Below are 24,720 nucleotides of genomic sequence, written 5' to 3'. Positions count from 1 at the left end.
AAAATAGCAGCCCCTCTTCCTTCCTCTAAGCCAGAAACCAGAGAGAGGCAGCTCCGCGCTCTTCCGGCTGCCCTGGGCCCTGCCCTCCGCCTTCCCCTGCGATGCCCTCGGGGCAAACATGTCAAGAACACGGCTTCCAAATTCCCCCTCTCCAGCCTTGCCTTCCTCTCCCTTTGTAGGGGAGGGAGGGGCGGGCAGGCCTCAAGTCCCCGGAAGAGCAGGGAGCTGCTGAACTCGACAATGTTGTCTGATAGGGAGTTGGAGAGGGAAGAGAAAGAAAAGAAAAGAAAGAATAAGAGTGAGAGGGGGAGGGGGAGGGAGAGGGAGAGAGAGAGGAAGGAAGGAAGAAAACAAAAGGAAGGAAGGAAGGAAGGAAGGAAAGGGAGAAAGAAAGAAAGAAAGAAAGAAAGAAAGAAAGAAAGAAAGAAAGAAAGAAAGAAAGAAAGAAAGAAAGAAAGAGGAAGGAAGAAGGAAGAAAAAGGAAGGAAGGAAAAGAGAAAAGAAAACGAAGGAAGGAAGGAAGGAAAGGGAGGGAGAAAGAAAGAAAGAAAGGAAGGAAGGAAGGAAGGAAGGAAGAAAAAGGAAGGAAGGAAAAGAGAAAAGAAAACAAAGGAAGGAAGGAAAGAAGGAAAGGGAGAAAGAAAGAAAGAAAGAGAAAGAAAGAAAGAAAGAAAGAAAGAAAGAAGAGAGGAAGGAAGGAAGGAAAAGAGAAAAGAAAACAAGAAGGAAGGAAGAAAAGAAAGAAAGAAAAGACTTTCTGAGAGTGATTGGGAAAGAGAGAGAGGGAGAAGAAAAAGGGAGGGAGGGAGGAAGGAAGACATTCTGAGAGAGAATGGGAAGCAGGGAGAGAGAGAAGAGAGGGGAAGAGGGAGGAAGGGAGGGAAGGGAGAAAGAAAGAAAGAAAGAAAGAAAGAAAGAAAGAAAGAAAGAAAGAAAGAAAGAAAGAAAGAAAGAAAGAAAGAAAGAAAGAAAGAAAGAAAAGCAAGCTCATGCATCCGGCGCAACAGGCCTTACCTCCCTGGCTGCCTTAGCTGTCCTGCCACCCCCGCCATGGGGTGGGGGGACCCCGGGCGCTTTACCGCCACGGAGCCAGCCGGCCTCCCCTTCCCACCATCCCTTCTCCGGCCGAGCAACTTCTGCCAGCGGTGCTGAAAGTTGTGGCCGAGGAAGACACGGCTCCTCCTGGCCGCTCTGTCCCTCCGCAGAGGCCCAGGAGACTCTTCCCCTTCTATGTCACTCCGGTCTCTATGGCAACCCCCTGACGGAGGCTACGGGGAAAGAGCAGATGTGCATGTGTGTGCGTGTGCGTGTGTGTGCTGGTGTGCTGGTGTGCAAAGCCAGAGGCTGCCTTTTGGCGCGCTCCCCTCCTCCTTCCTCTCTCACCCCCCTCCCACTGGAAGCTGCTCCCACTGTGGCTCGGCCCACGGCTGGACCCTGTCCAACATCTGCACGCAAGCAAGGAAGGGAAGCCACGATGCCAAGAAAACAAGGGGAGCCAAGGTGGGCCGTGGGCGGAGAGAGGCAATCCTCCTCCCCACCCACCCACCCTTCTCGCTTTCCAGCCTGCTGACCCTACAGAAATGGGAAGCTTGCACCACAGGCGCCGACGTGCCCGGCGAGGAAACTGAACTTTTGGCCTTCTGCGAGAAGGCACAGCAGTTCCTCGAAGGGTGTGGGGCTCAGATCTGTGGGGAAACTGCCCCCCTGGGACAGGGAGATGATCCACCACATGTGTCTCTTGCAAGCCTTCTTCTTGAGAAATCCTTTCCTTTGTTTGGTTTTGTTCTTGGTTTCCATCCCACCAAGTGTCAGGAATAGTTACGGTATATTGAGAATACTTTTCTGGGGAGGGGTAGAATGAGTGCCGGTACTCTCATCCTTTACTATAAATCGTAAATAGAATAATGGAATCGCACAGTTAGTAGTAAAGGAGAATATTTGTGGCTCAGGGTTGAAATGAGCAGTCCTTGGTGCTCTCTGAGCTTGGTGGTTTTCTTGCAGACGTTTCACAAACCAGCTAGGTAACATCATCAGTGCTAGAAGGGAGAAGGAGGAGGAGGAGGAGGAGGAGGAGGAGGAGGAGGAGGAGGAGGAGGAGAATTGTGGGGTCCATGGTGCTCTCTGAGCTTGGCTGTTTTCTTACAGATGTTTCATGACCCAACTAGGTAACATCATCAGTGCTAGAAGGGAGGAGGAGGAGGAGGAGGAGGAGGAGGAGGAGGAGGAGGAGGAGGAGGATTGATGCTCTCTGAGCTTGGTTTTTTCTTACGGACGTTTCATGACCCAACTAGGTAACATCATCAGGGCTAGTGAGTATGATTTGCTCCCTGTTTATATCCAATAGCTCTGAGCTTGGTGGTTTTCTTGCAGACGTTTCACGACCCAACTAGGGAACATCATCAGTATTAGTGGGTGTGGCTTGGTCCCTGTTTATATATTGTAGCTCTGAACTTCATTGTTTTCTTGCAGAAAACAATGATGCACTAGCCCTGATGATGTTCCCTAGTTGGGTCATGAAACATCTACAAGAAAACAACCAAACTCAAGAGAGCACCAAGGACCCCTAATAATAGAATTGGAAGGGACCTTGGAGGTCTTCTAGTCCAACCCCCTTCTCAAGCAGGAGACCCTATACTCAATACTTAAATGCTGTAGGCCAATGTTCATCGTATGGCCAACATACGGAGAGATCTTGAAATTCTAATGTTATGAGGGCAAGTGTGATACCGTAGCTATAACAGATACTGGGTGGGATAGAAATCATGTTCAAAACATACAACTAGAAGGAACAGACCCAACAAAAGTAAGGGAGGGAGCCACATTGAATGTAAGGAATGATTACATCTCTAGCCAAATATACAACACACGTAGTGCTGGACTCACAACCTTCCATTTAGTGACTGTTTGAAGTTACGACACGGGGAAAAAGCGATGTATGACTGTTTTCCACTTTTACGACCGTTGCAGCCTCCCCGTGGATCACCATCACCCAGTTCCATCTAAGGTCATTTTTTTTTAACCCTTAAAAAAGTTTACCGTGTGCACTCTTTTATTTCAACCGTCGTTTCCCCAGGGGCTGAAATAACGATGTGAGCAAATATGTGGTCGGCTGCCCACACATCAGTGAGAACCTGTGAATGGATTCTGAGTCATTTGCTCAGCGTGTTCCTTCTGTATTTCCCACAGTGTTTTGCAGAGGGAAATTAGGGGGGAAGCTGCTAATGACGTCAGAAAAATCAGAATAACAGAGCTGGAAGAGACCTTGGAGGTCTTCTAGTCCGACCCCCTTCCTCAAGCAGGAGACCCCAATCCTACATTTCAGACAAATGATTGTCCGGATTAAAAGCCTCCGGTGATGGAGCACCCACAACTTCTGAAGGCACTGATTAATTGTTCTCACTGTCAGGAGATTTCTCCTTAGTTCTCAGTTGGCTCTCTCCTTGATTAGTTTCCATCCCTTGCTTTGTATCCTGCCTACATATCAAGACTGACCTCTCGTTTCTTTTCCTACCAAATTATCCTGTCCCAAACTCTCCTGGTTTGGTTCTTTCAGACTACAACTCCCATCTTCCTCATTCCGGGAGATTGAGGAAGTGGGGGGGGACCTCACCTCATCCTCTACACCTGGAGGACCCCAATACTCATCTACCCCCCCCCCAACCGTTGTTCGCTGAGCAGAAGAAATACAAAAAGAATTCCACCGTGAAATCTTCAGGGCATGTGTACGAGTGGGTCAACAAAAAAGACAGTACGAGTAGGAACGAAGAGGCTGATAAAATTTTGCTTTCCCTTAGCAAAACTCTTATTTATTTCTTAAAAGCTAGAGAGGTTTTTTTTCCCCCCTTCCTTTGAACAGCAAGGAAAAGTCACGAAGATCCATCTATATCCAGGAGGTATCACGCTTTCCAAAGCCCTGGAGATGACAATTTGATGGCATCCATTCACCTTCTCTTATTCCTCCTGTTTTGTTTTGTGTTTTTCCTAATTTATAATCTGGCGAGCAGCTAAGCTGAAGATGCCATTTCTCCTATAAACAAGGCGAGGAGGTCAAAAGCAGAGGTCTTAAGTCCAACTCTTTCTCCATTAGCAAAGAACATTTTGGGAGGGATTGCAGGAGGGAAAGATTTTGCTGACTCTGGCTTTTCTGGTGACCCTCAAACTAGTCCCTGACCTTAGAAACCACAGACAAGCTAAGAAAGGGAGGGGGGAGGGAAGCCCCAACCCTCTGAAATAAAAAATAATAATCTCCAGGGAGTTGAGCAGGCCAAACCCACAGACTGTTGTTGGCTTCCATGTAAATCTGATGTCTCCGTGCGCTCGCAGACTGCCCTAGGAATTATGTTGTATTTGTTTTGTGGGTATTAAGCGAGGGGGGGGGAGAGAAAGAATTTTATATCCCCGGGCCTCCAATTGGGATTATGATGTGGTGAAGTGGGAGGCAGAAATAGCTCCAGCTATTTAGGGAGAACACCTGGGAGCGAAGAAGAAGCGTTGCGTGCAAAGATCTCGCCTACCGGAATAGACAGCCTCTATTTCTCCTTTGGCAGAGTGGCAAGTAACCGTTATGGGGCACACACTCATGCCCGTTTTAGCCTGGGCACAGATGAAAATAGAGCGCGCTTGTAAGATCTTGTCCCAACGTGTTTGCCCACGCTGGGCTTTATTTATTGAGGCAATCTATATGGCCATCCAACTCACTCAAGCTGACTCCGGGCAGCTATAAAGCACCGTGAAGTGGCATATAATAATAATAATAATAATAATAATAATAATAATAATAATAATAATAATAATAATAATAATAATAAAAAGTTGGAAGGGACCTTGAAGGTCATCTAGTCCAACCCCCTGCTCAGGCAGGAAACCCTATACCATTTCGGACAAATGGCTGTCCAGTCTCTTCTTAAAAACTTCCAGTGTTGGAGCATTCACCGCTTCTGGAGGCAGGTTGTTAATAATAATAATAATAAAGTCAGAAGGGACCTTGGAGGTCATCTAGTCCAACCCCCTGCTCAGGCAGGAAGCCGTATACCATTTCAGAGAAATGGCTGTCCAGTCTCTTCTTAAAAACTTCCAGTGTTGGAGCATTCACCGCTTCTGGAGGCAGGTTGTTCCACTGGTTAACTGTCCTCACTGTCAGGAAGTTTCTCCTTAGTTCTAGATTGTTTCTTAGTTCTAGATTGCTTCTCTCCTTGATTAGTTTCCACCCGTTGCTTCTTGTCCTGCCTCCAGGCGCTTTGGGCTCTCTTGAAGTCCAAGACTCTAGTTTGACTGTGTTCTATTGCTTGTGCTTCCATAATGTTGAATTCTAATATTGCATGATCACTTCCTTCCAGGGTTCCTATGGCTTCAACACCTTCTATCATTTCATCTCTGTTAGTGAGAATTAGATCCAAAATGGCTAATCCCCTAGTTCCCTTCTCTACTAAGTCTAAGTACTACTACTATTAACCGCCCGCTTGCTTGCTGCTTGCAAGGCCCGGTTCCCAACGGGCCGTGGACTGGTACCAGTCCATGGACTGGTGGGTTGGAACCCCGGCACTGGGATATTTTCCCAGAGTGAGCAAAATTGACGCTAGATGCTAAGGTTGCTTTGATCACTGCCGCCAACTGTATGTAGTCCCCAACAGTTTGTGTCTAAGAGAAAACAGATTTTGACCTCGCCGGCTGGGAAACTGGAGGATTATTCTCCCAATAAATTGGGGGAAGTACAGGACAGGGCTTTAAAAAAAACAAACAAACAAACACTGAAAGGGAAGGAAAATAACCACAAGAGAGAGACATTCGGTTACTCAGGAAGCGAGAAATATAGAAAAAAGGTAACTGTTTATTTGCTTGCGTCCAAAGTCGGGCATCTTGTCCATTTTCTTCCAAGAAAAGCGGAAACCTCGAAAAATCCGCCGGCGATTGAAGGCTGCAAGAAGCAATGGTTGGAAGAAAGTTGACTGGGATGACCTGCTAAGGGTGATGAGAGCAGATCTGCTTTGGGAAGCTGAATTAGAGACGCGCTGTTTGGAAGTGCCTCCATACCACCACAGAGATACCGCTACAGCAGAGCCATTGAGATGCCACCTGCTTCAAAGTTGTAGGACATATGAAGAGCTAGATCCATGCGTGATAACCTGGGGAGAGGAAGCATGTGGCCTTGGGACCCTCTCCAGCCATCCCATTCATTTCCAGTCCCGTGATCATGTTGCTCTTTGCCATTCATCAGAGAATCCACTCCTTAAAGTCCAAGGAGCATCTTCTCAATCTTCTCCAGAACAGCTCTGTTTTGTTTTGGTTTTGTATTCTGGTATTTAAGGGGATGCCACCAAGAAGAGGGAGTCAAGCTATTCTCCAAAGCGCCTGAAGGCAGGACAAGAAGCAACGGATGGAAACTAACCAAAGAGAGAATCAACCTAGAACTAAGGAGAAATTTCCTAACAATGAGGACAATTAACCAGTGGAACAGCTTGCCTCCAGAGGTTCTGGGTGCTCCAACACTAGAGGTTTTCAAGAGACTGGATAGCCATTAGTCTGGTATGGTGTAGAGTCTCCTGCTTGAGCACGGGGTTGGACTAGAAGACCTCTAAGACCCCTTCCAACTCTATTCTGATTGATTGATTGTTTCAGCAGGGACATCTGCCACCCTCTCACTTGGATGGCAAACCCAGCCCCAACCCATTAACAAAACACAACTTACTCTGACATTACACGCACCAGAACAAACCATGAATGACACGTCCCATCCAAAGCTTTATCCTTCAAATTCCCTTGCCACATTCTTCAGAGTCCCTACAAATCTTCCTCTGGTTTAATTAGCACAGAGCGCTAAAAGACAGGCTCTGCTTTTCATGGGCTCCAGCTTAATGACTGAACATCTGTTAGCAGGCAAAACGTGGAGGCAGATTCCTGCCATTTTCAAACAGGGCTGGGAAAATGCCAGTCTGAAATCTTCAAAAGCCACCCAGGGTCAATATTGACAAATACAGATCTGGAATAGAACTCGGCTGAACTCTGCCGTGACTTATCTCCCTCTGTTTTTAAAGCCAAACATGATGATGTGGATTGCTAAAGCTATAGAGAAGAAAGAAAGAAAGAAAAAAGCAAGAAAGAAAGAAAGAAAGAGAAAGAGAGAGAGAGAGAGAGAGAGAGAGAGAGAGAGAGAGAGAGAGAGAGAGAGAAAGAAAGAAAGAAAGAAAGAAAGAAAGACCTTCTGAGAGTAAATGGGAAAGAGAGAGAGGGAGAAGAAAAAGGGAGGAAGGAAGGAAGGAAGACATTCTGAGAGAGAATGGGAAGCAGGGAGAGAGAGAAGAGAGGGGAAGAGGGAGAGAGAGGGAGAGAGAAAGGAAGGAAGGAAGGAATGGAGAAAGAAAGAAAGAAAGAAAGAAAGAAAGAAAGAAAGAAAGAAAGAAAGAAAGAAAGAAAGAAAGAAAGAAAGAAAGAAAGAAAGAAAGAAAAAAACTGATATATAATGAAATGCTTTTCATTCTTTAGCAGACACCGAGAAGTACTGCTCCAGAGGAATGTTTATGAATGCAACCCAACCCTGTTCAGACATTCAGTTCCTCAAGATGTGGTGATGGATCTGAAGACTGAATGCGTGCTAGCAATTCACAGTAACATCCCAAATGAGGCCAAAAGGACAACATGAAAAACAGAAACCAAAATTCAGGAAACTGGAAAGAGAAGTTGTCAACTACAGGGGGACCACAGCATAAGAACAAGTAAACAGCCCCAAGCAGAACCTTTAAAATCCAGCTCTCTACATGGCAGCATAATACATAATACAGTCTTAAGAGTCTCCTGTGATTAGAAAGTCTGGATTCTAAAATGAAAACCTAATATAGGTATTGTTTTGTTCTTTTTCCAGGACCTGCAGCATCTCTTTGATGTTCTCCTTTGACCTTCACCTGTGTTTCAGTCAGGGAATCCATTCCTTTTCCTCTTGAAACTTTACGAAATATTTCTCCCAGGACTTTGAGCAATCTTCTCCTTTTCTTGGACCAGCATCAAAGCATTCTGGTGGGCGATGGGTTATTTTGGACCCTTTTATCATGGTCGAAGAAATTCTGTTGGTGGCGTCTCGCAGAAATGGGTCCCCGCCGAAGTCCAGTATGTGGGTTCTTCAACCGGTGCTGCTTTGTCGCTTGAGGAATTGCGTGGCGGCCTGAAGCTCTGCAAACAGGATGGTCCAGCCAGCCACTGGTCCTCGCCAAAGCCTTCCAGGTCTTCTCCAGGCTCCTCCATCAAGATCTGCAGAAGAACCACGCCCGTCAAGAAGAAAAGCCATTTCTTGGTGGCATCCGATTTCTTCCGCTGTTGACACTTCCTCACCAGCGGAGGGTACAGGATTCGGCTCGGCTTCCTGCCTCTCCGTGTTGGGTACACGGGAGACCTTTCAGATGGGAGTGCCGAAGAATCCCCCAAGGGACACCTTGCTGGTAAACTTCCCAAAACAGGTGCAGTTTCTACCAAGCTGGACATCTTCCATAGGATGGGATGTTTGTCCCAGAAGAAACCCAGGAGCGGATCTTGAAAGCAGCAAATCTTTAGCATCTCCCCATTTTTTTTATTTTTTATTTTTATTTTTTGCAACGGGGAAGATCAAATTATGAAGATGGAGGTGCCGGCCACGATTCCAGCTTCTCGGAAGGTGCGATGATCAGTGTACTTCACTTTGCAGGCTATAAATACTTTTCGTGCCCATTAATGTTGGCTCAGAAGGGAGGTGTTCTGACTCAGAGGTGACTGTATGCACCGCTCACCTGTCTACACCCATCAAGACATCAACAAGACCTTTATTCTCTTCGGCTACGAGGTCTCCCTAATGTTCAGGAGAAGCAGGGAAGCAAATTGAGGGGTCTACAAAAGGGAAGCAGCAAGCGATGTCATGAATCTTGGGGTGGACATCACCTGATGCCATGGTGATATCCGTGTGGACTCTGCTCTCCAAATCCAGCAGGTCCCCATCATTTGGGGGCAAAGCAGGGAAGCCAACTCTAGGGGGACTGTGAAATGGAGGAGCCAGCACCACATTGTGGTGACATAAACTCATGCTATCATGGCATCACTACGGTCTTTCTTCTCTGAAGCTAGGAAGTCCCCAATGCATGGAGAAGAAGGGAAGCAAATAGGTGATGTTACCTCTTTCAGATGATGGTTTGGAGGAAAGGCTAAAGTCTTAGAATCATAGGTCTGGAAGGGACCAAGCAGGAGATCTTATACCATTCTGTAGAAATGGCCAGTTTCTTCTTGAAAGCCTCCAGTGATGGAGCACCCACAACTTCTGGAGGCAAGCCTTTCTACTGATGAATTGTTCTCACTGTCAGGAATTTTCTCCTTAGTTCAGAACGGAATCTCTCTTTGCTAAGCTTCCATCCGTTACTTCCAGTCCTACCCTTGAGTGCTTTGGAGAATAAGTTGACCCCCTCTTCCCTCTGACAGCCCCTCAAGAACTGGAAGGCTGCTGTCATGTCACCCCTGGTCCATCTCTTCGTTAGGTTGGACCTACCTAGTTCTCTTACCCATTCATCATAAGGTTTAGCCTCCAGACCGCTTGTGGACTTACAGCTAGCAGAAGTGAAAAATCAGAAAGATGACCTAAGCTAGGAATGGGGAAAAAATGCTTGAAGCAGAATCCCAAGAGGCTGTGCAGAGAGAGGAAGGATCAGAAAAATCAGCCTCAATAACCAAACTGATTTATGATCCATGCAGGCTGCAGAGAAATTGAGTTTGCTGGTAATCAACATTTACGCAACTTGTTTACGCTCCTTAACTTTGTCAGTGACCTTTCTCGGCATGATTTCATTTGTACGCTTGTTCCATTTGGGGCTGATGAGGTATTGATGATGACCACAAGGCAGCAATTATACGTTACACTCCTGGCCAAGATATTTCTTTTATCTAGTGCTCCTTGATTTACCACCGTTTCGTTTAAGCGACCGTTTAAATGGCAGGGACTTACGACGATTCCTCACACGGCTGTGGCAGCATCATGTAATCAAAAGAATAACAGCATAACAGAGTCGGAAGGGACCGTAGAGGTCTTCTAGTCTAACCCCCTGCTCAAGCAAGCCGTTCCACTGGTTAATTTTTCCCACTTTCAGGAATTTTCTCCTTAGTTCCAGGTTGCTTCTCTCCTGGATTGGTTTCCATCCGTTGCTTCTTGTCCTGCCTTCGGGTGCTTTGGAGAATAGACTGACCCCCTCTTCTTTGGGGCAGCCCCTCAAATATTGGCAAACTGCTATCATGTCACCCTTGGTCCTTCTCTTTGTTAGCCTAGACATACTCAGTTCCTGCAATCATTCTTTATATGTTCTTTATATGTTCATATGTTTTAGCCTCCAGTGCCCTAATGATCAAATTTCTCCTTAGGATCTGTCTTGGTTAGTTTCCACCCGCTGCTTCTTGTCCTGCCTTCTGGTGCTTTGGAGAATAAATTGACCCCCTCTTTTCTCTAAGAGCCCCTCAAATATTGGAATCTACTAACATCTCACCCCTAGACAGACAAACCCAATTCCTTCAGCCGTTCCTCATACAGTTTGGCCTCCAGACCCCTAATCATCTTTGTTGCTTGTCTTTCTGGAGTCTCTACATCTTTTTTTTTGTGTGTGTGTGTGTTTTTGAATTCCTTTACAATTTGAAAATCATCATAATAATCGTAGACTGCCTGGAAGGCACCTGACAAGCTTTGATTTCCACCCACCCCCCCTCCCCAGTTCTGTTTTTCCAATTAAACCCATCCGCCCACTCTCAAGCGGGCTGTTTATCCCCAAGGAATGGCGTAAGGAAGGCGTGAATGTTTTCGCCAAAGGAAGAAAAGAAGAAAAAAAAAAAGCCAAATGCAATTAGGGAATGGCTACTTTGGGGTCAGCGACACTCTCAGGAGGAATGAAATATTTAAGCATTCCTGAAATTATTCATTAGGGTGGAGAAACTAGGGGGTGATGTAATTCTGCCGTTCTGTAGTTTATCGCGGGCTTGGACGGGAAAAATATGATTTTTTTTCTTTCCTCCAGAGAGCATGCAACAGCACTGGACTGCCTGGGTTTAAAGAATGAGGCGTATTTTTGGGGTGTTGGGAAACCCAATATAACTTTTTTTTTTGCCATTTGGACAATCTCTATGGAAGCCTTTAAGAAGTCGCTGATAAAGATTTCATGCATATGAGCCCAAATTTTTTTTTGGCGTGGGGGGAGATATATTCCAGGTGTCTGGGCTGCAGACCCACAAAAATAGCATATCTAACAATCTGGTTTTGCCTCTGGTGAGTTTCTGGGTTCCTAAACTGTAACGCCACCCTGTTTTCGATGGCCCTTTTTTTTATTTCGTCCAGATGCACATCCTCAAAAGAATCCTGGCCTTTCTAGGTTCTGTCTATTTTCCAAAGCTGCTTTTCCAAAAGGCAACTGGACTTCGTTTTTCCTGGCAGAAGATGTTTTGCCTCTCATCCAAGAAGCTTCTTCAGTTCTGACTGAATGGTGGAGATTTCCCTTCCTCTGCTCGCCACTTTTTTTCTGAGCGTCGTGGAGGCCACTTGTGTCCTCAGGGTCACCTGAATCGTGCAAATGGATGTGTGGGACCTTCTTGGAGCTGCTGACAGGACTGTGGTGGTGTCGTATCCCTCCTCCAGTCAAAACTGAAGAATCTCCTTGGATGAGGAGCGAAATATCTTCAAGGAAAAACAAAGTCCAGTTGCCTTTTGGAAAAGCACTTTCGGGACAGCCCTGACCTGGATGACGGAGAAGCTCCATAGATACGTGTTCTGTCTTGTATCTTAGTTTCTCTGTTCCCCCTTAAGCCCTAGAGGGTGGAGGTGAACCTCATCACTTCTTCCATCCTTCCTTCCTTCGCCTACCCAAGCCCAGCCAGCGAGGCACAGATCTGGATCCAGATGTTGCTGCTGACAACATGATGGGTTAGCAGTGCTTGGCCCGGGAGAGTAAGGCAGAGAGGATGAGTAGGAATGACATCTGCAAGCCGCGGGGCTTGGTTATAGCATCCCCGCCTTCTCACGTCAATTTTCAAAGGAGAAATTTAATTTAGTGGGGTTTGGTTGCCTTCCCCGGCTGAATCTCATTTTCCTTTCTTGGAATGCCAGTTTCTTCCAAGGGGAAAAGTGGGTGTTTTCCCCAGGGGTGATTAATACCAACAGGTGCTATGAGTTCGCCTTAGCTTCTCACTCCCCTGATCCCGGGTAACAGAAAAATAACAGAATAACAGAGGTGGAAGGGACCTCGGAGGTCTTCTAGTCCAACCCCCGGCTCACCTTTGGAGAGGCAGCTCCGGAAGAAATAGACAAAGTGGCCTGTTTCGCGTTCTATTTATTGTGGCGATCTGCCCTGTGGTTTGCACAAAACGACAACGTTTGAAGGAGGGGAGAGAGGGAAGGGCCCATTTTTATGGGTCCTTGAAGCCCCACCCATTCCGATTTAACCACACCCACTTAACCTTGCCCATCTTCAACCAGCCCCCCCCTTTTTTTTCGAAAAGTAGTTACTGAAGACTCTTCCTTTAGCAACTCTTCCAAGTTAATGACGGGCGGAGGAAAAAAAGTGAGTGATAAGTCCTCGCACGCATCACCGTCACAGCATCCCTGCAGTCACGTGATCGAAACTTGGGTGCTTGGCAACCAGCCTGTGTTTATCACACATAGTGTGGTTTGCACAAACGGCGACGTTTGAACGAGGGGGGAGAGAAGGAAGGACCAGTCTGTTAAATTGGCAACACGGTTGCTAAGTGGTTTCCCCGTTGACTTTGCTTGTCCAAAGGTCCCAAAAGGGGAATCACGTAACTCCGGGACACTGCAAGCGGTCATAAATACGAATCGGGGTCTGAATTTTGATCACGTGACCATGGGGGTGCCTGACCGTCGTAAGTGTGAAAAAACGGTCGTAAGATGCTTTTTTCGGTGCTCTTCTAACTTTGAACAGCCACTAAATGAGCTGTTATAAGTCGGGGACTAGCTGTTTCTGTTCTCATAGGAGATTGACTTTAGCTACCACCTGTTTGCAACCAGTTCTTCCAAATTCCTTCCCTGCCTTTTTGTAGTAGCTGAGCTGAGCAGCCAAGCGTTCGATGTGGCTGGCGTTTGGGTAAATCCCTTCGCTCATCATCTCCTCGTAGAAGCAGCTCAGGATGTGGACTTTCTCCAGCAACCCGAAGGGAACGATCTCCACCCCTCTCCAGAAAGGGTGGAGGTGACTCAGGACGGGTCGAAGAGCGGACTGGAGCGCTTCCATCTCAGGCTGCAACGAGTCATTGGAGACGTTCTGGAGAAAGTGATGGGTGATCTCCTCGCCTCCCAGGTTGCTGATGAGAATGTAGACAGCGTTGAGGTATTCGTTGGTTTGGTTCTTTTGGAAGAAGCCACCCAGGGTCTCCAGCAGAATGTCGGGCATGAATTCCACCTCGTCCAGAATAAAGACCGGGATTACTTCTTCCATTTCAGCTTGGACCACCATGTCTCCGATGGTCTCCGATAGCTCCAGTTGGCAGGTGGAGACCGAGGTGTCGTTGGGGCAGTGGTGCACTGTGAAGTAATGGAGCACAGAATGGGATCCCATCACGGACCGGAAATGCTTGGCTAGAAGCCAGCCGATGTGACTCTTCCCAACCCCACTTGGACCGTTGAAGGAGATCACCAAGGGTTTGTTGTGGACGTGGGTGGCCAGGTAATCCTTCAGCAACCCCATGACCCTTTCGATGACCAAGGGCTGCCCAAAAACTTCCCGAGCCATGGTCTTCTCCAAGCCGTCCAGGTCGTACTTCATGAGGTTATCATCCAAGTTCTCGATGGCGTTGAGGATCTGGAAGCAGATGATGGCCACGAACAAGAGGAGGAACCGGGTGGCTTTGCTGGTGTGCTCAGTGGGCAGGTATTTCCTTGAGCTTTCGGGGTACAGCACCCGGGGGTTCCTCAACTTCTTTTTACGGCGTTTGGGTTTGTTCACCGGGACCGGGCTGGAGGTGTCGAACGTGAAATACTGGGAATTGTTTAAAGAGGCTTGGTTGGAGACGCTGCTCAATTTGCCTTTCCCCAAGGAAAGTTGCCTCTGGAGAACTCTGTCTCCGGGCAAGAAGCCTTTTTTCAGCACGTGGGCTGTCCTCCGAAGACGAACCACGGCTCGCAGCGGGGAAGACAGCAAAGAAATCTTCTGAGGGGTTTTCAAAGGAGACTTTCGGCTTTCCATCTTGAGGTCTTCCTGCTGGCCGGACTTTTCTGTAGAGAGCAAAGGACAGAAGGAAAAAATAATGATGGGAGTAACGACTTAGAAACATCCTGTCTATCTGCCAACCCACCTCCCTGAGCAGGTCCACACAAGCTTGTCTTGAGTTTGCATCAGGAGCTCTTGAGATGAACGGCGAGGTTCACCTTAAAAGAGGGAAAGTGATCGGGACTTTTGTTCGGCGAAGCTGGCGGGGAGACCCCAACCAAAAGACCCAACCAATGGCTTTCGTTCAGAGATGAAAGCTGGAGGAATATGCCTGTGTATCTAAGGCACAAATATGCTGGTTTCATAAAAAGAAAGGAGTTAATTCAGGGGTGTCCTGTTGGAAGTAGATCTGCTCAGAAGACTGGGAGAAAATTCCTGGTATCCTCTGACTTTTTTTTTTCTATTTTTTTATTATTATTATTCCCCCCCCACCCCCCCACCCCGGTTCTTTTAGCTTTCTCTTAGCGTTCTGTCTTTTCTTTTCCTTACTTTGTATTAATTTTTATCTTCCTTTTAAATAATCTTTAATAAAAATAATAGACAATAGATATGTAGAGATAGATAGATAGATAGATAGATAGATAGATAGATAGATAGATAGATACACAGATAGATAGATAGATAGATAGATAGATAGATAGATAGATAGATAGATAGATAGATAGATAGATAGATAGATAGATATGGATGGATGGAGAGACAATTTGAGTGCAAGATAGATAGATAGATAGATAGATAGATAGATAGATAGATAGATAGATAGATAGATAGATAGATAGATAGATAGATAGATAGATAGACGGATGGATAGATAGATGGATGGATAGATAGATAGACAGACAGACAGACAGACAGATAGAAAGATAGATAGATAGATAGATAGATATGGATGGATGGAGAGACAATTTGAGTGCAAGATAGATAGATAGATAGATAGATAGATAGATAGATAGATAGATAGATAGATAGATAGATAGACAGATAGATAGATAGACGGACGGATAGACAGACGGACGGACGGACGGACGGACGGACGGACGGACGGACGGACAGACAGACAGACAGACAGACAGACAGACAGACAGACAGACAGACAGACAGACAGACAGACAGATAGATAGATAGATATAATGATAGATGGGCAGACAGATAGACAGACAACTGGATGGGCTGTGAGATGGAAAGGATTACACCACTTCAGTCCCCCACCCCTCCAGGGTTTTTCCAGGTGGGTAGCAGCCCCCCACCCCTTTCAGAAGTCTGGCATTCATGCTGAAGCATCTCTTACAATCTGGACCTGGAAGGTGCAACTTTTCTCTCAAAGAAAAAGACGCGCCTTGTAGAGCAGCACCATCTTCAGGCTAGCCGTGATGGGCTCACTTTCACACTGTCCATAAGATCCTGCAAACAGAGGCCTGCCAGTTCCAGCTGCAAACATCTGGAGGACCATTCTGTGGTCTCCGCTGCCATCTGCTGGTCATCTGCATTTCTGCAGCCCAGCTTTGGGAACTCTTGGGAGTCTTGAACCCAAAACCTCTGTTGCTAACGGGACGTTTGTTAAGTGACTTTTTGCCCCATTTTTACGACCGCCCTTGCCACAGTTGTTAAGTGAATCACTGCAGCTGTTAAGTTACTCACACAGTTGTGAAGTGGATCTGGACTTTGTTGGTCAGACGGTCGCAAAAGGGGATCACACGACCCCGGGACAATGCAACCGTCGTATGTGCCTGCCAGTTTCCAAGCGTCTGAATTTTGATCATGTGATCCTGGGGATCCTGCAGTGGCCGTCAATGCGAAAAACACAAGTCACAAGTCCCTTGTTTCAATTCAGTCACTAAATGAACTGCAGTAAGTCGAGGACTTCCTGTAATCTGGACGTGTTCGTCCTCAGAGCTTCTCTGTTATACCTCTGCATGAGTTACTGATGTGTGTGTGTGTGTGTATCCAAGTGCACCAGCTTCTCACAAGCAGCCTTGTCGTATGTGCCAACTCACGACAACATCAGTGAAACGGCCCAGATCTGTATCCTTTCTACTGTACCTCTTTCGTCATCCCGGTGCGTAAAAGCGGGCGGCTTTGGAGCGGATAACTTTCTCAGGAACCACCTGGACTTGTGCGAACACAGCCTCACGCAGACCCGGGTCACGCTGGAAGGCTTGCGAAAGCACGCGTCAATCCACAACCCAGATTGCATCTGGCAATTATCTCTGCTACGAATGCTCTCCTCAATAATTATTAACTTTGATTCCCAGGGTGGGGTGGGGGGGGTGAAGAACTCAGCAAACCAGTTTGATCTCATTCCGGCCTGTTAGCACAGAAGGAGAAAGTAACTAGGATCCGTTTGAACCGAGGCTTCTTAAATTTGGGGCGGCTTGCAAAAAAAAAAAAAAAGGAGGTTACAGGAAGTCCAGAGTTTGCTTAGCGACCGTTCAGAGTTACGACGGCACTGAAAAATATGACTTACGACCGTTTTTCACACTCGACAACCTTTGCAGCATCAAAATATCAGACGCTTGGCAACCGACTCGTGTTTGTGACGGTTGCCGTGTCCTGGGTTCAGGTGGTCCCCTTTTTACGCCCTTCTGACAAGCTACGTCGATGGGGAAGCTGGATTCGCGTAACAGTGTGCGACTAGCTTAACAACTGCAGTGATTCATTTAGTAACTGTGGCAAGAAAAGTCACAAAGTGGGGCCAAAACTCACTTCATAAATGTCTCGCTTAGCAACATAAATTTGGGGCTTAAATGTGATCGTGGGTCGAGGACTGCCTGCGTTNTCTCTCTCTCTCTCTCTCTCTCTCTCTCTCTCTCTCTCTCTCTCTCTCTCTCTCTCTCTCTCTCTCTCTCTCTCTCTCTCTCTCTCTCTCTCTCTCTCTCTCTCTCTCTCTCTCTCTCTCTCTCTCTCTCTCTGTCTCTCTCTCTGTGTCTCTCTCTCTCTCTCTCTCTCTCTGTCTCTCTCTGTCTCTCTCTCTGTCTCTCTCTCTGTCTCTCTCTCTCTCTCCCTCTTCCCAAATTGCTTGCTCAGACTTTCTCTTTTATCTCACGGGTGCAAAATTCCTCTTCGTTTTCTCTCTCACCAGGTTTCCGATTCTTTCCTTTCACCTGGTTGGCAGAACGCAAGTTTTGCAACCCTGCTGGGGTGGTTTTTTCCCTCTCCCCCCCATCCTAAAAAAACGAGAGCAAGCTGCTTGGCAAGACGTGAAAACTTCCAGCGTTGCAGATTAGTTTAAAGTTCTACTACGCGGGTCTGTTTTCCTAAACTCACATCCTTGCGATTCTCTTCCCCCCCCCCCCCCCCCAATGTTTGCTTCTTCAGCCAGTAAGGGGATCAGCTCCACATGTGGCTTGTGGATATCGGAAATGAGTCACTGCCACGAAGAAGCAGAAATACTATCTCCAAAGCTGGCTTGTCGACTTATCTTTCCTGAATTCTATCCTTCTGCTTTGAACCGCCTTACAGGATCGGTAAAGCCGTGAGCGGTTTTTCAGGCAGAAAGCAGAAGGGATGAGTCCATTTTAGCTGGGGTTTTTTTTTTTTTTTTTGGCATGCCTAGTGAAAGAGAGAAAGCACAACTGTATACAAAAGATTGACAGGCTTACTCTGGAGCTCTAGAAATATTCCTAACTGGAATACAGGTTAGAACTTTCTCTGAATAACAACGTTGGAAGGGACCTTGGAGGTCTTCTAGTCCAACCCCCTGCTCGACCAGGAGATCTTATGCCATTTCAGACACGTGGCTGTCCAGTCTCTTCTTAAAAACCTCCAGTGATGGAGCTGCCACAACTTCTGGAGGCAAGGAGTTCCACTGGTTAATTGTTCTCACTGTTATAAAGTTTCTTTTTAGTTTCTCTGCTTGATTAGTTTCCATCCGTTGCTTCTTGTCCTGCCTTCTGGTGCTTTGGAAAATAGATTGACCCCTCCCTCTTCTTTGTGGCAGCCCCTCAAACATTGGAACACTGCTATCATGTCACCCCTACTCCTTCTTTTCACTGTGCGGAAAATGCTCTCAATGTGGTCTAGCCTCTTGCGATTCTAAAGCATCTGTTCCGCTGGGGAAATTCATTTGCAAAGCAAAGAAGAGGGGGAGCAAAGTTCAGCATTTGTTACCAGCTGTTAAGGTGACACCACCTGCCCTTCCCACCCCCAACCCCACTTCCAAAGAATCAGCCCACAATGTGGTCTAGCAGCATACCGTGTTCTGAAGAACCCATTTCTGCCGGTTGCAAAGAGGCACAGCGTCAATTTTCAGCATTGGTTATCAGCTCATGAGGTGACACCACTTGCCTCTCCCCATAACTGGGGAGGGGAAAAGCTTAATTTGTTACACAGTTCTAAAGGTTGTCAGTATTTAGAGTTCATCCTTGTTCTTATGCCTTTGGCTATAGATGCATCTACAGCTAGATGAAGGTATTTCTTGGGCAAAAAAAATAAAAAACCCTGCCACTTTTAAGTGATATTTAAGATATATTTGTTGCTCAGGGCTGAACTGTGGAGTCTTCGGTGCTGTCTGAGCTTGGAGGTTTTCTTGTAGACGTTTCATTGCCCAACTGGGTAACAGCATCAGTGCTGGAAGACTGTGGGCTTTGTAGAGGAGAGTAAAAGGGGGGAGGAGGAGGAGGAGGAGGACTGTGGAGTCCTTGGTACTCCCTAAGCTTGGCGGTTTTCTTGCAGACGTTTCATTGCCCAACTGGGTAACAGCATCAGTGCTGGAAGACTGTGGGCTTTGTAGAGGAGAGTAAAAGGGGGGAGGAGGAGGAGGAGGAGGACTGTGGAGTCCTTGGTACTCCCTAAGCTTGGCGGTTTTCTTGCAGACGTTTCATTGCCCAACTGGGTAACAGCATCAGTGCTAGAAGGAAGTGGGGTGTGTGGGGAGGAGGCAGAGGAGCAGGAGGAGAAGTGTAGGATCCTTGGTACTCTCTGAGCTTGGTGGTTTTCTTGCAGACGTTTCATCTACCCAATTTGGCAAATCATCAGCGCTAGAAGGAAGTGGGGTGTGTGGAGAGGAGGAGGAGGAGGAGGAGGAGGAAGATGTGGGGTCCTTGGTGCTTTTTAAGCTGGGCGGTTTTCTCGCAGACGTTTCATTGCCCAACTGAGTAACCTCATCAGTGCTGACGTCCCCACCGATTACCACTGACGAAGTTCCCTAATTGGGTCATGAAACGTCTGCCAAAAAAACACACACACACAAAAAAAAACACCACCCAGTGCAGGGAGCACCCAGGGCCCCAAAGACTTTGGGATCCCATGGCCACCACCTCAACTTTTCTCCGTTGCTTCCCTTGACACACAAAGACGAGAAGCCAATTCTAGGCTTCCCCAACAAAATCTCTAAAGGTCGCGAACCTCTCCATCATTTTTGTCTTTTTTAATCGGTGGCCGGAAATGGGACAATTCTGCTTCACAGTCACTTCATTTCCCCAAAAGAGGACTGGCAACACACACACCACACACACACACGCCCTACATTGCACCCAGCTGCCTCCAGAAAGCCAAATGGGAGCTCATAACTTCCAGCAGAAATCCCAAACAAGAACAGCAACAAAAACCCTCCAGATTTCGATGGAACTCCTCCCAAATATTAATAAACTGTCCATAATATCCCCTAAACTGCTTGGAGCCCCCCACTCAGGGACACCGAGGTGGGTGATGTCTACGAGTCGCCGTCTTTTCTACCAGCCTCTCTTCCTCTGTATCCCTGACCAACAACACGATCTGCTGGGGGGAAAAAGCTAGTGGTTACTGTATATCTCTCCCCCCCCCCAAAAAAAATGAAATATTTAAAACTCCAGCTGGCTTCTTCCACAGAAACTTCCTAAAGCACTGAGGATGTTACCTAGCTGGGTCATGAAACGTCTGCAAGAAAACCAGCAAGCTCAGAGAGCACCAAGGACGCCACAGTCCTCCTCCTCCTCCTCCTCCTCCTCCTCCCCTTATGGCCCTGATGAGGTTACTTAGTTGGGTAATAAAACATCTGCAGAAAGACAACAAAGCTCAGAGAGCACCCAGGTCTACAGTCCTCTTCCTCCTTCTCCCCCTTTCTTTCTCCTGTCCCCTACACACCCCACTCCTTTCTAGCACTGATGATGCTCCCTAGTTGGGTCATGAAACATCTGCAAGAAACCAACCGGGCTCAGAGAGCACCAAGGACCCCACAGTTCTCCTCCTCCTCCTCCTCCTTCTTCTTTTTACATACCCCACTCCCTTCTAGCACTGATGATGTTCCCTAGTTGGGTCATGAAACGTTTGCAAGAAATCATCCAAGTTCAGAGAGCACCAAAGACCCCACAATCCTCCTCCTCCTCCTCCTCCTCCTCCTCCTCACACACCTAACTCCCTTCTAGCACTGATGATGCTAGTTGGGTCATGAAACGTCTGCAAAAAAGCCCCACCGCGCTAACTACTGTGTATAAACAGAGAGCAAGCCGCACTCAGCAGCACTGATGTTTTTACCTAGCTGGGTCACGATGCACCTGCAAGCCAAGAACCAGTTTCAGAGCCCCAAAGATTTCCTTTCCCAAAGCTGGCCCAGCTGCATCCTCCGCGCCCCAAAGCGTCCTGTCCCCTCCATCGCTGACCCTCCAAGACCAGCCCGTCCACCGAAAGAAGAAGGTTACCGTACCAAGCATCTGATCTGGGGAGCTTCACCAGCAGGGGACTGTCTTCCCTTCTACACAGGAACACCACCGGCCCCATCGCTCAGGGCTTGGGCTCCCAAGCGGCTTGGGAAGAGTCCAGCTGTGGGGGCAGAGGCGCCACAACCTGCTGTGGTGCCCGTGTGAGAAAGAAAGAGAAAAACAGCCCTCTGGGGAGGAGACCGTCTCTCCTCTTCCTCATGCTTCCTTCTCCATCCGCACACGCCCGCCCGAGGTCTTATCTCAGCTGTGCTGCTGCTATGTTTGGCTGACGGCCTGCAGGCTGTCTGTTGCAAGAGAGGTTTTAACTTACACACACACACACACACACAAGTGTCCTTTGCCAACAGCTCTCTTTCATTGGCTGCCTCCCGGCTGCACAGGAAGTCCGCTTTTAATGACAGTGTGGGCTGGAGAGGCTTGCATACTGACCGCTCTACCCCTTTGGCAAGCAGGCTCAGGTCAGTGAGAGGCGACTGGGGTGGTTAGAAAGACAGCCAGGGAATGTGCTTGGTCCGACAGGACAATGAGAACATTCCCGCAGCAGGCAGAAGCCGTTCTTCTGGATATCTTGAGGTCAGGAGGAGTGACCGAGAGCCAGCAAGTCACAGCCAGAGGAAGGAAGAAGCGAAAATACTCCGAACGCAAGCGGTGGTCAACTTCCTTCCCGTTCAGTTCCGTTCCTCGGAATGTGGGACCCGTGCCTGCAATTTTTTTTTGGCTTTGCTGCCCTTCCTGAAGTCATATCTACTTCTCCAGGGTGGGATGATCTGATTGTCTCCTCCATGCACTACCTAGGCCTGACCTGTTGAACATTCTACCTACCCCGGCAGATTCAGCCCATCTGGACCAAAATATGTCTTACAGAACAGAAGAGGTCCACTTAGCTTACTTCTTTCTAGAGTTTGTGGAGGCTATTTGTAGCCCAGGACTGAACTGTGGGGTCCTTGGTGCTCTCTGAGCCGGGTGGTTTTCTCGCAGACGTTTCATGACCCAACTAGGGAACGTTATCAGTGCTAGAAGGGAGTGGGGTTTGTGGAGTTGAGGAGTTGAGGAGGAGTAGGAGAAAGAAAGAAGGAGGAGGAGGACTGTTATTCTGTGAGACCACAAGGAGATAAGAGACGAAACTGCTTTCATGCAGGGTGTGAACCCAATCAACATTTTTATAGCTTAACCCAGCGACCGAGACCAACCGTCGCTCAGAACATCAAAGCTAAGCTTGATAAGAAAAAAAACGGATCTTCTCAAAGCCCCGGTTCTTGGCGCCGAAAACCCAAATCTCCCTCTACGCAAGTTCCAAAGTCCAGATTGTATAACTTGGTTTCCTGATAAGAGAAGAAAGGGAACCGGCGGTTGGCTACAAGGGTCGCCAACTGAACCGGTTGAGGTTCTCCTCCCGTCTCCCATGGAAGAAGAACCTCTTTGAAGAGGCCCTGCTCACTCACCAGCCGGAGGGTCTTCTCTATCCAGGCTGGGCAGCTCCATCTATGACATGCCTCGGCTCGCCTCAAAGGCTTGGTGTTTTTCAGACTTGTCTCTCTTCCTGCTCCCAGATCTGGGAGACAACAACATGCAAATGTACGGAGGGAGCTTCAACAATGGACAGATACCTACCCTCTTTTGCATATCTGTGGTAAAGGTAAAGGCCCAGAGAGAGGAAAAGCAAAAAGGAGGGCAAAACGTGAAGCGAGAGAAGGAGAGGTATTCCAGAGATAGCGTCTACTGCAATCTGAAATCCAGTTGCAAGAGTTGAGTTTGTCTAGTCTAGTGAAAAGAAGGACCGGGGGTGACATGATAGCGGTCTTCCAATATTGGATGGGGTTGCCACAAAGAAGGGGGGGGGTCAACGCACCTGAAGGCAGGACAAGAAGCAATAGATGGAAACCAACCAAGGAGAGAAGCAACCTAGAATTAAGGAGAAAACTCCTGACAGTTAATCAGTGGAACCACCTGCCTCCAGAAGTTGTGGATGCTCCATCACTGGAGGTTTTTAAGAAGAGACTGGACAACCATTTGTCTGAAATGGGTATAGGGCTTCCTGCCTGAGCAGGGGGTTGAACTGGAAGACCTCTAAAGCCCCTTCCAACTCTGATATTCTATGTTCTAGGTGGTCAAGTCAACCCAAGGCCCTTTAAAGCTTCTTGGGGGGGAGGGGGAGCTGTCCCTGCAGACCCCCTTTGAATGGGATCCTGAAAGTGGGAGTAAACAAGAAATAGGGGGAGTGGCCATCCTTAAAACCAGTCCAGCTTTGACTGAATCAATTCAGGGAGCCCTGAAATCCTAACTGGAACGGGATGAGGAAGGAAGGAAGGAAGGAAGGAAGGAAGGAAGGAAACCAGAAAGTGAAGGGGAAGAAGGATGAGAAAAAGAAGGATGAGAAGGAGAAGAAAAGGAGAAGGGGGAGAAGGAGGAGGAGAGAAGGGACGGAGGAAAGAAAAAGGGAAGGAGGAAGGGGAAGGAGAGGTAGGTATCTACGTGCTGAAATTCTTACCTCTCTCTCTCTCTCTCTCTCTCTCTCTCTCTCTCTCTCTCTCTCTCTCTCTCTCTCTCTCTCTCTCTCTCTCTCTCTCTCTCTCCCCAAATTGCATCCTCATTTGCATCCCAATTCTTGGACCCTTGCTTCTGCCTAACCCTGGAAAACTATTTAGCAGCAACCATCCGTCGGGAGGGAGAGAGAGCGAGGGGTTTTCCCTGGAGGAAACTGCTTTGCATGCCGTATTATCCAGAACCTGTCGGACAGGGCTGTCCACCTCGAATCATGGATGGATGCCCTGCGGTATCTTGGCTTGAGGTCCAGCAACATTGGCCATGCGAGGGCAACCTGGGATTCCTCTTATTGCGGTCCTCACGGAACTCTGTTCGCAGGCCAGAGATCCTAGCACACTGTTCAATCAGAGCGGACATCTCTCCCCTAATACAGCCGACATCCTGAATGTTAAGAGCGTCCTCATTCTGGATGGGTTTTTAGACCACAGAGCGTAGGACGATAGGGCTGGGAGGGACCTGAGAGGTCTTCTAGTCCAACCCCTTAAGGCCTCACCTTAAATCCCTCCTCCTCTTGAAATTCAGCCCCCCCCCCCAAAAAATCCCCCCAAGTCCCAGCTCTTTGCGGGCAACATCTTAAAATGATATCGAAGTTGACCTTCCTGTAGTTTTCCAAACTCAGCGGACCTGAAGGAGGCCAGCGTTTAAAAGCAGCGTGAAACCAATTGTACGGTTCGCATTTAAGTTTCCTGCTATTTAGCCGTTGAGATCAGCAATAAAATTCTGGGACCAGCAAAAAAAAAAAAGGGCTCCAGTCTGGCTGCCTCCTCTGAAGAGGAAACAGAAATTTTGAATTCAAAAGATTTGCAAAGGAAATGCACGTCCTTGGGATAAAATGTAAAACAGAAGCACTTTTGAACCTGTTGGCATCTTTGAATTATTTTAATATTGTCCAGTGGTTAAGGCAGCAGGGCTAGAGAGCAGGAGACCATGGGTTCTAATCCCGCTTCAGGGAGGAAAGTCGACTGGGTGACTTTGGCGTCATCACCAGGAGACGGTGAGTTCTAGTCCCGCCTTAGCCGTGAAAGCTGGCTAAGGTGACGTTGGGCCGCCACTTGCTCAGACCAGCCCATCAGGGTTGTCGTGAGGAAAACAGGAAGGTGTGTTGGATAAGCGTTGCTTTGTAAAAATAATAAAAGGCAGAATACAAACGAATAATGCATGCATAATTTTTGAGTCGTTTCATTACAAGATTGGCAGCAAGCATGACAGATAGATGGACAGATATATATAGAGAGAGGTGTGTTGGATATGTTCACCTTATTTGGAAAAACAATAAAGGCAAAAGACAAATTAAAATAATTTTTAAAAATGCTCCACGATTGAACACTATCGTACACATC

General features: G+C 47.6%; 1 protein-coding gene across 1 annotated transcript; it reads right to left on the bottom strand.

Moving 5' to 3' along the window:
- Positions 1–12,836: 12,836 nt before the first annotated feature.
- Positions 12,837–16,395, bottom strand: TOR4A (torsin family 4 member A). Its single transcript, XM_029286140.1, has 2 exons — positions 16,242–16,395; positions 12,837–14,206 (listed from the first exon to the last, which is right to left on the bottom strand). Exons 1-2 carry the CDS (start codon positions 16,393–16,395, stop codon positions 12,963–12,965), a joined length of 1,398 nt encoding a protein of 465 aa, XP_029141973.1. The 3' UTR covers positions 12,837–12,962.
- Positions 16,396–24,720: the final 8,325 nt, after the last annotated feature.

The sequence above is a fragment of the Protobothrops mucrosquamatus genome, unplaced genomic scaffold, assembly GCF_001527695.2.
Source record: "Protobothrops mucrosquamatus isolate PMUCROS unplaced genomic scaffold, P.Mucros_1.0 scaffold2971, whole genome shotgun sequence".
Lineage (NCBI taxonomy): Eukaryota > Metazoa > Chordata > Lepidosauria > Squamata > Viperidae > Protobothrops > Protobothrops mucrosquamatus.
The sequence above is the reverse complement of the archived record's forward strand: the minus strand, read 5'-3'. Positions and strand labels throughout refer to the sequence as shown.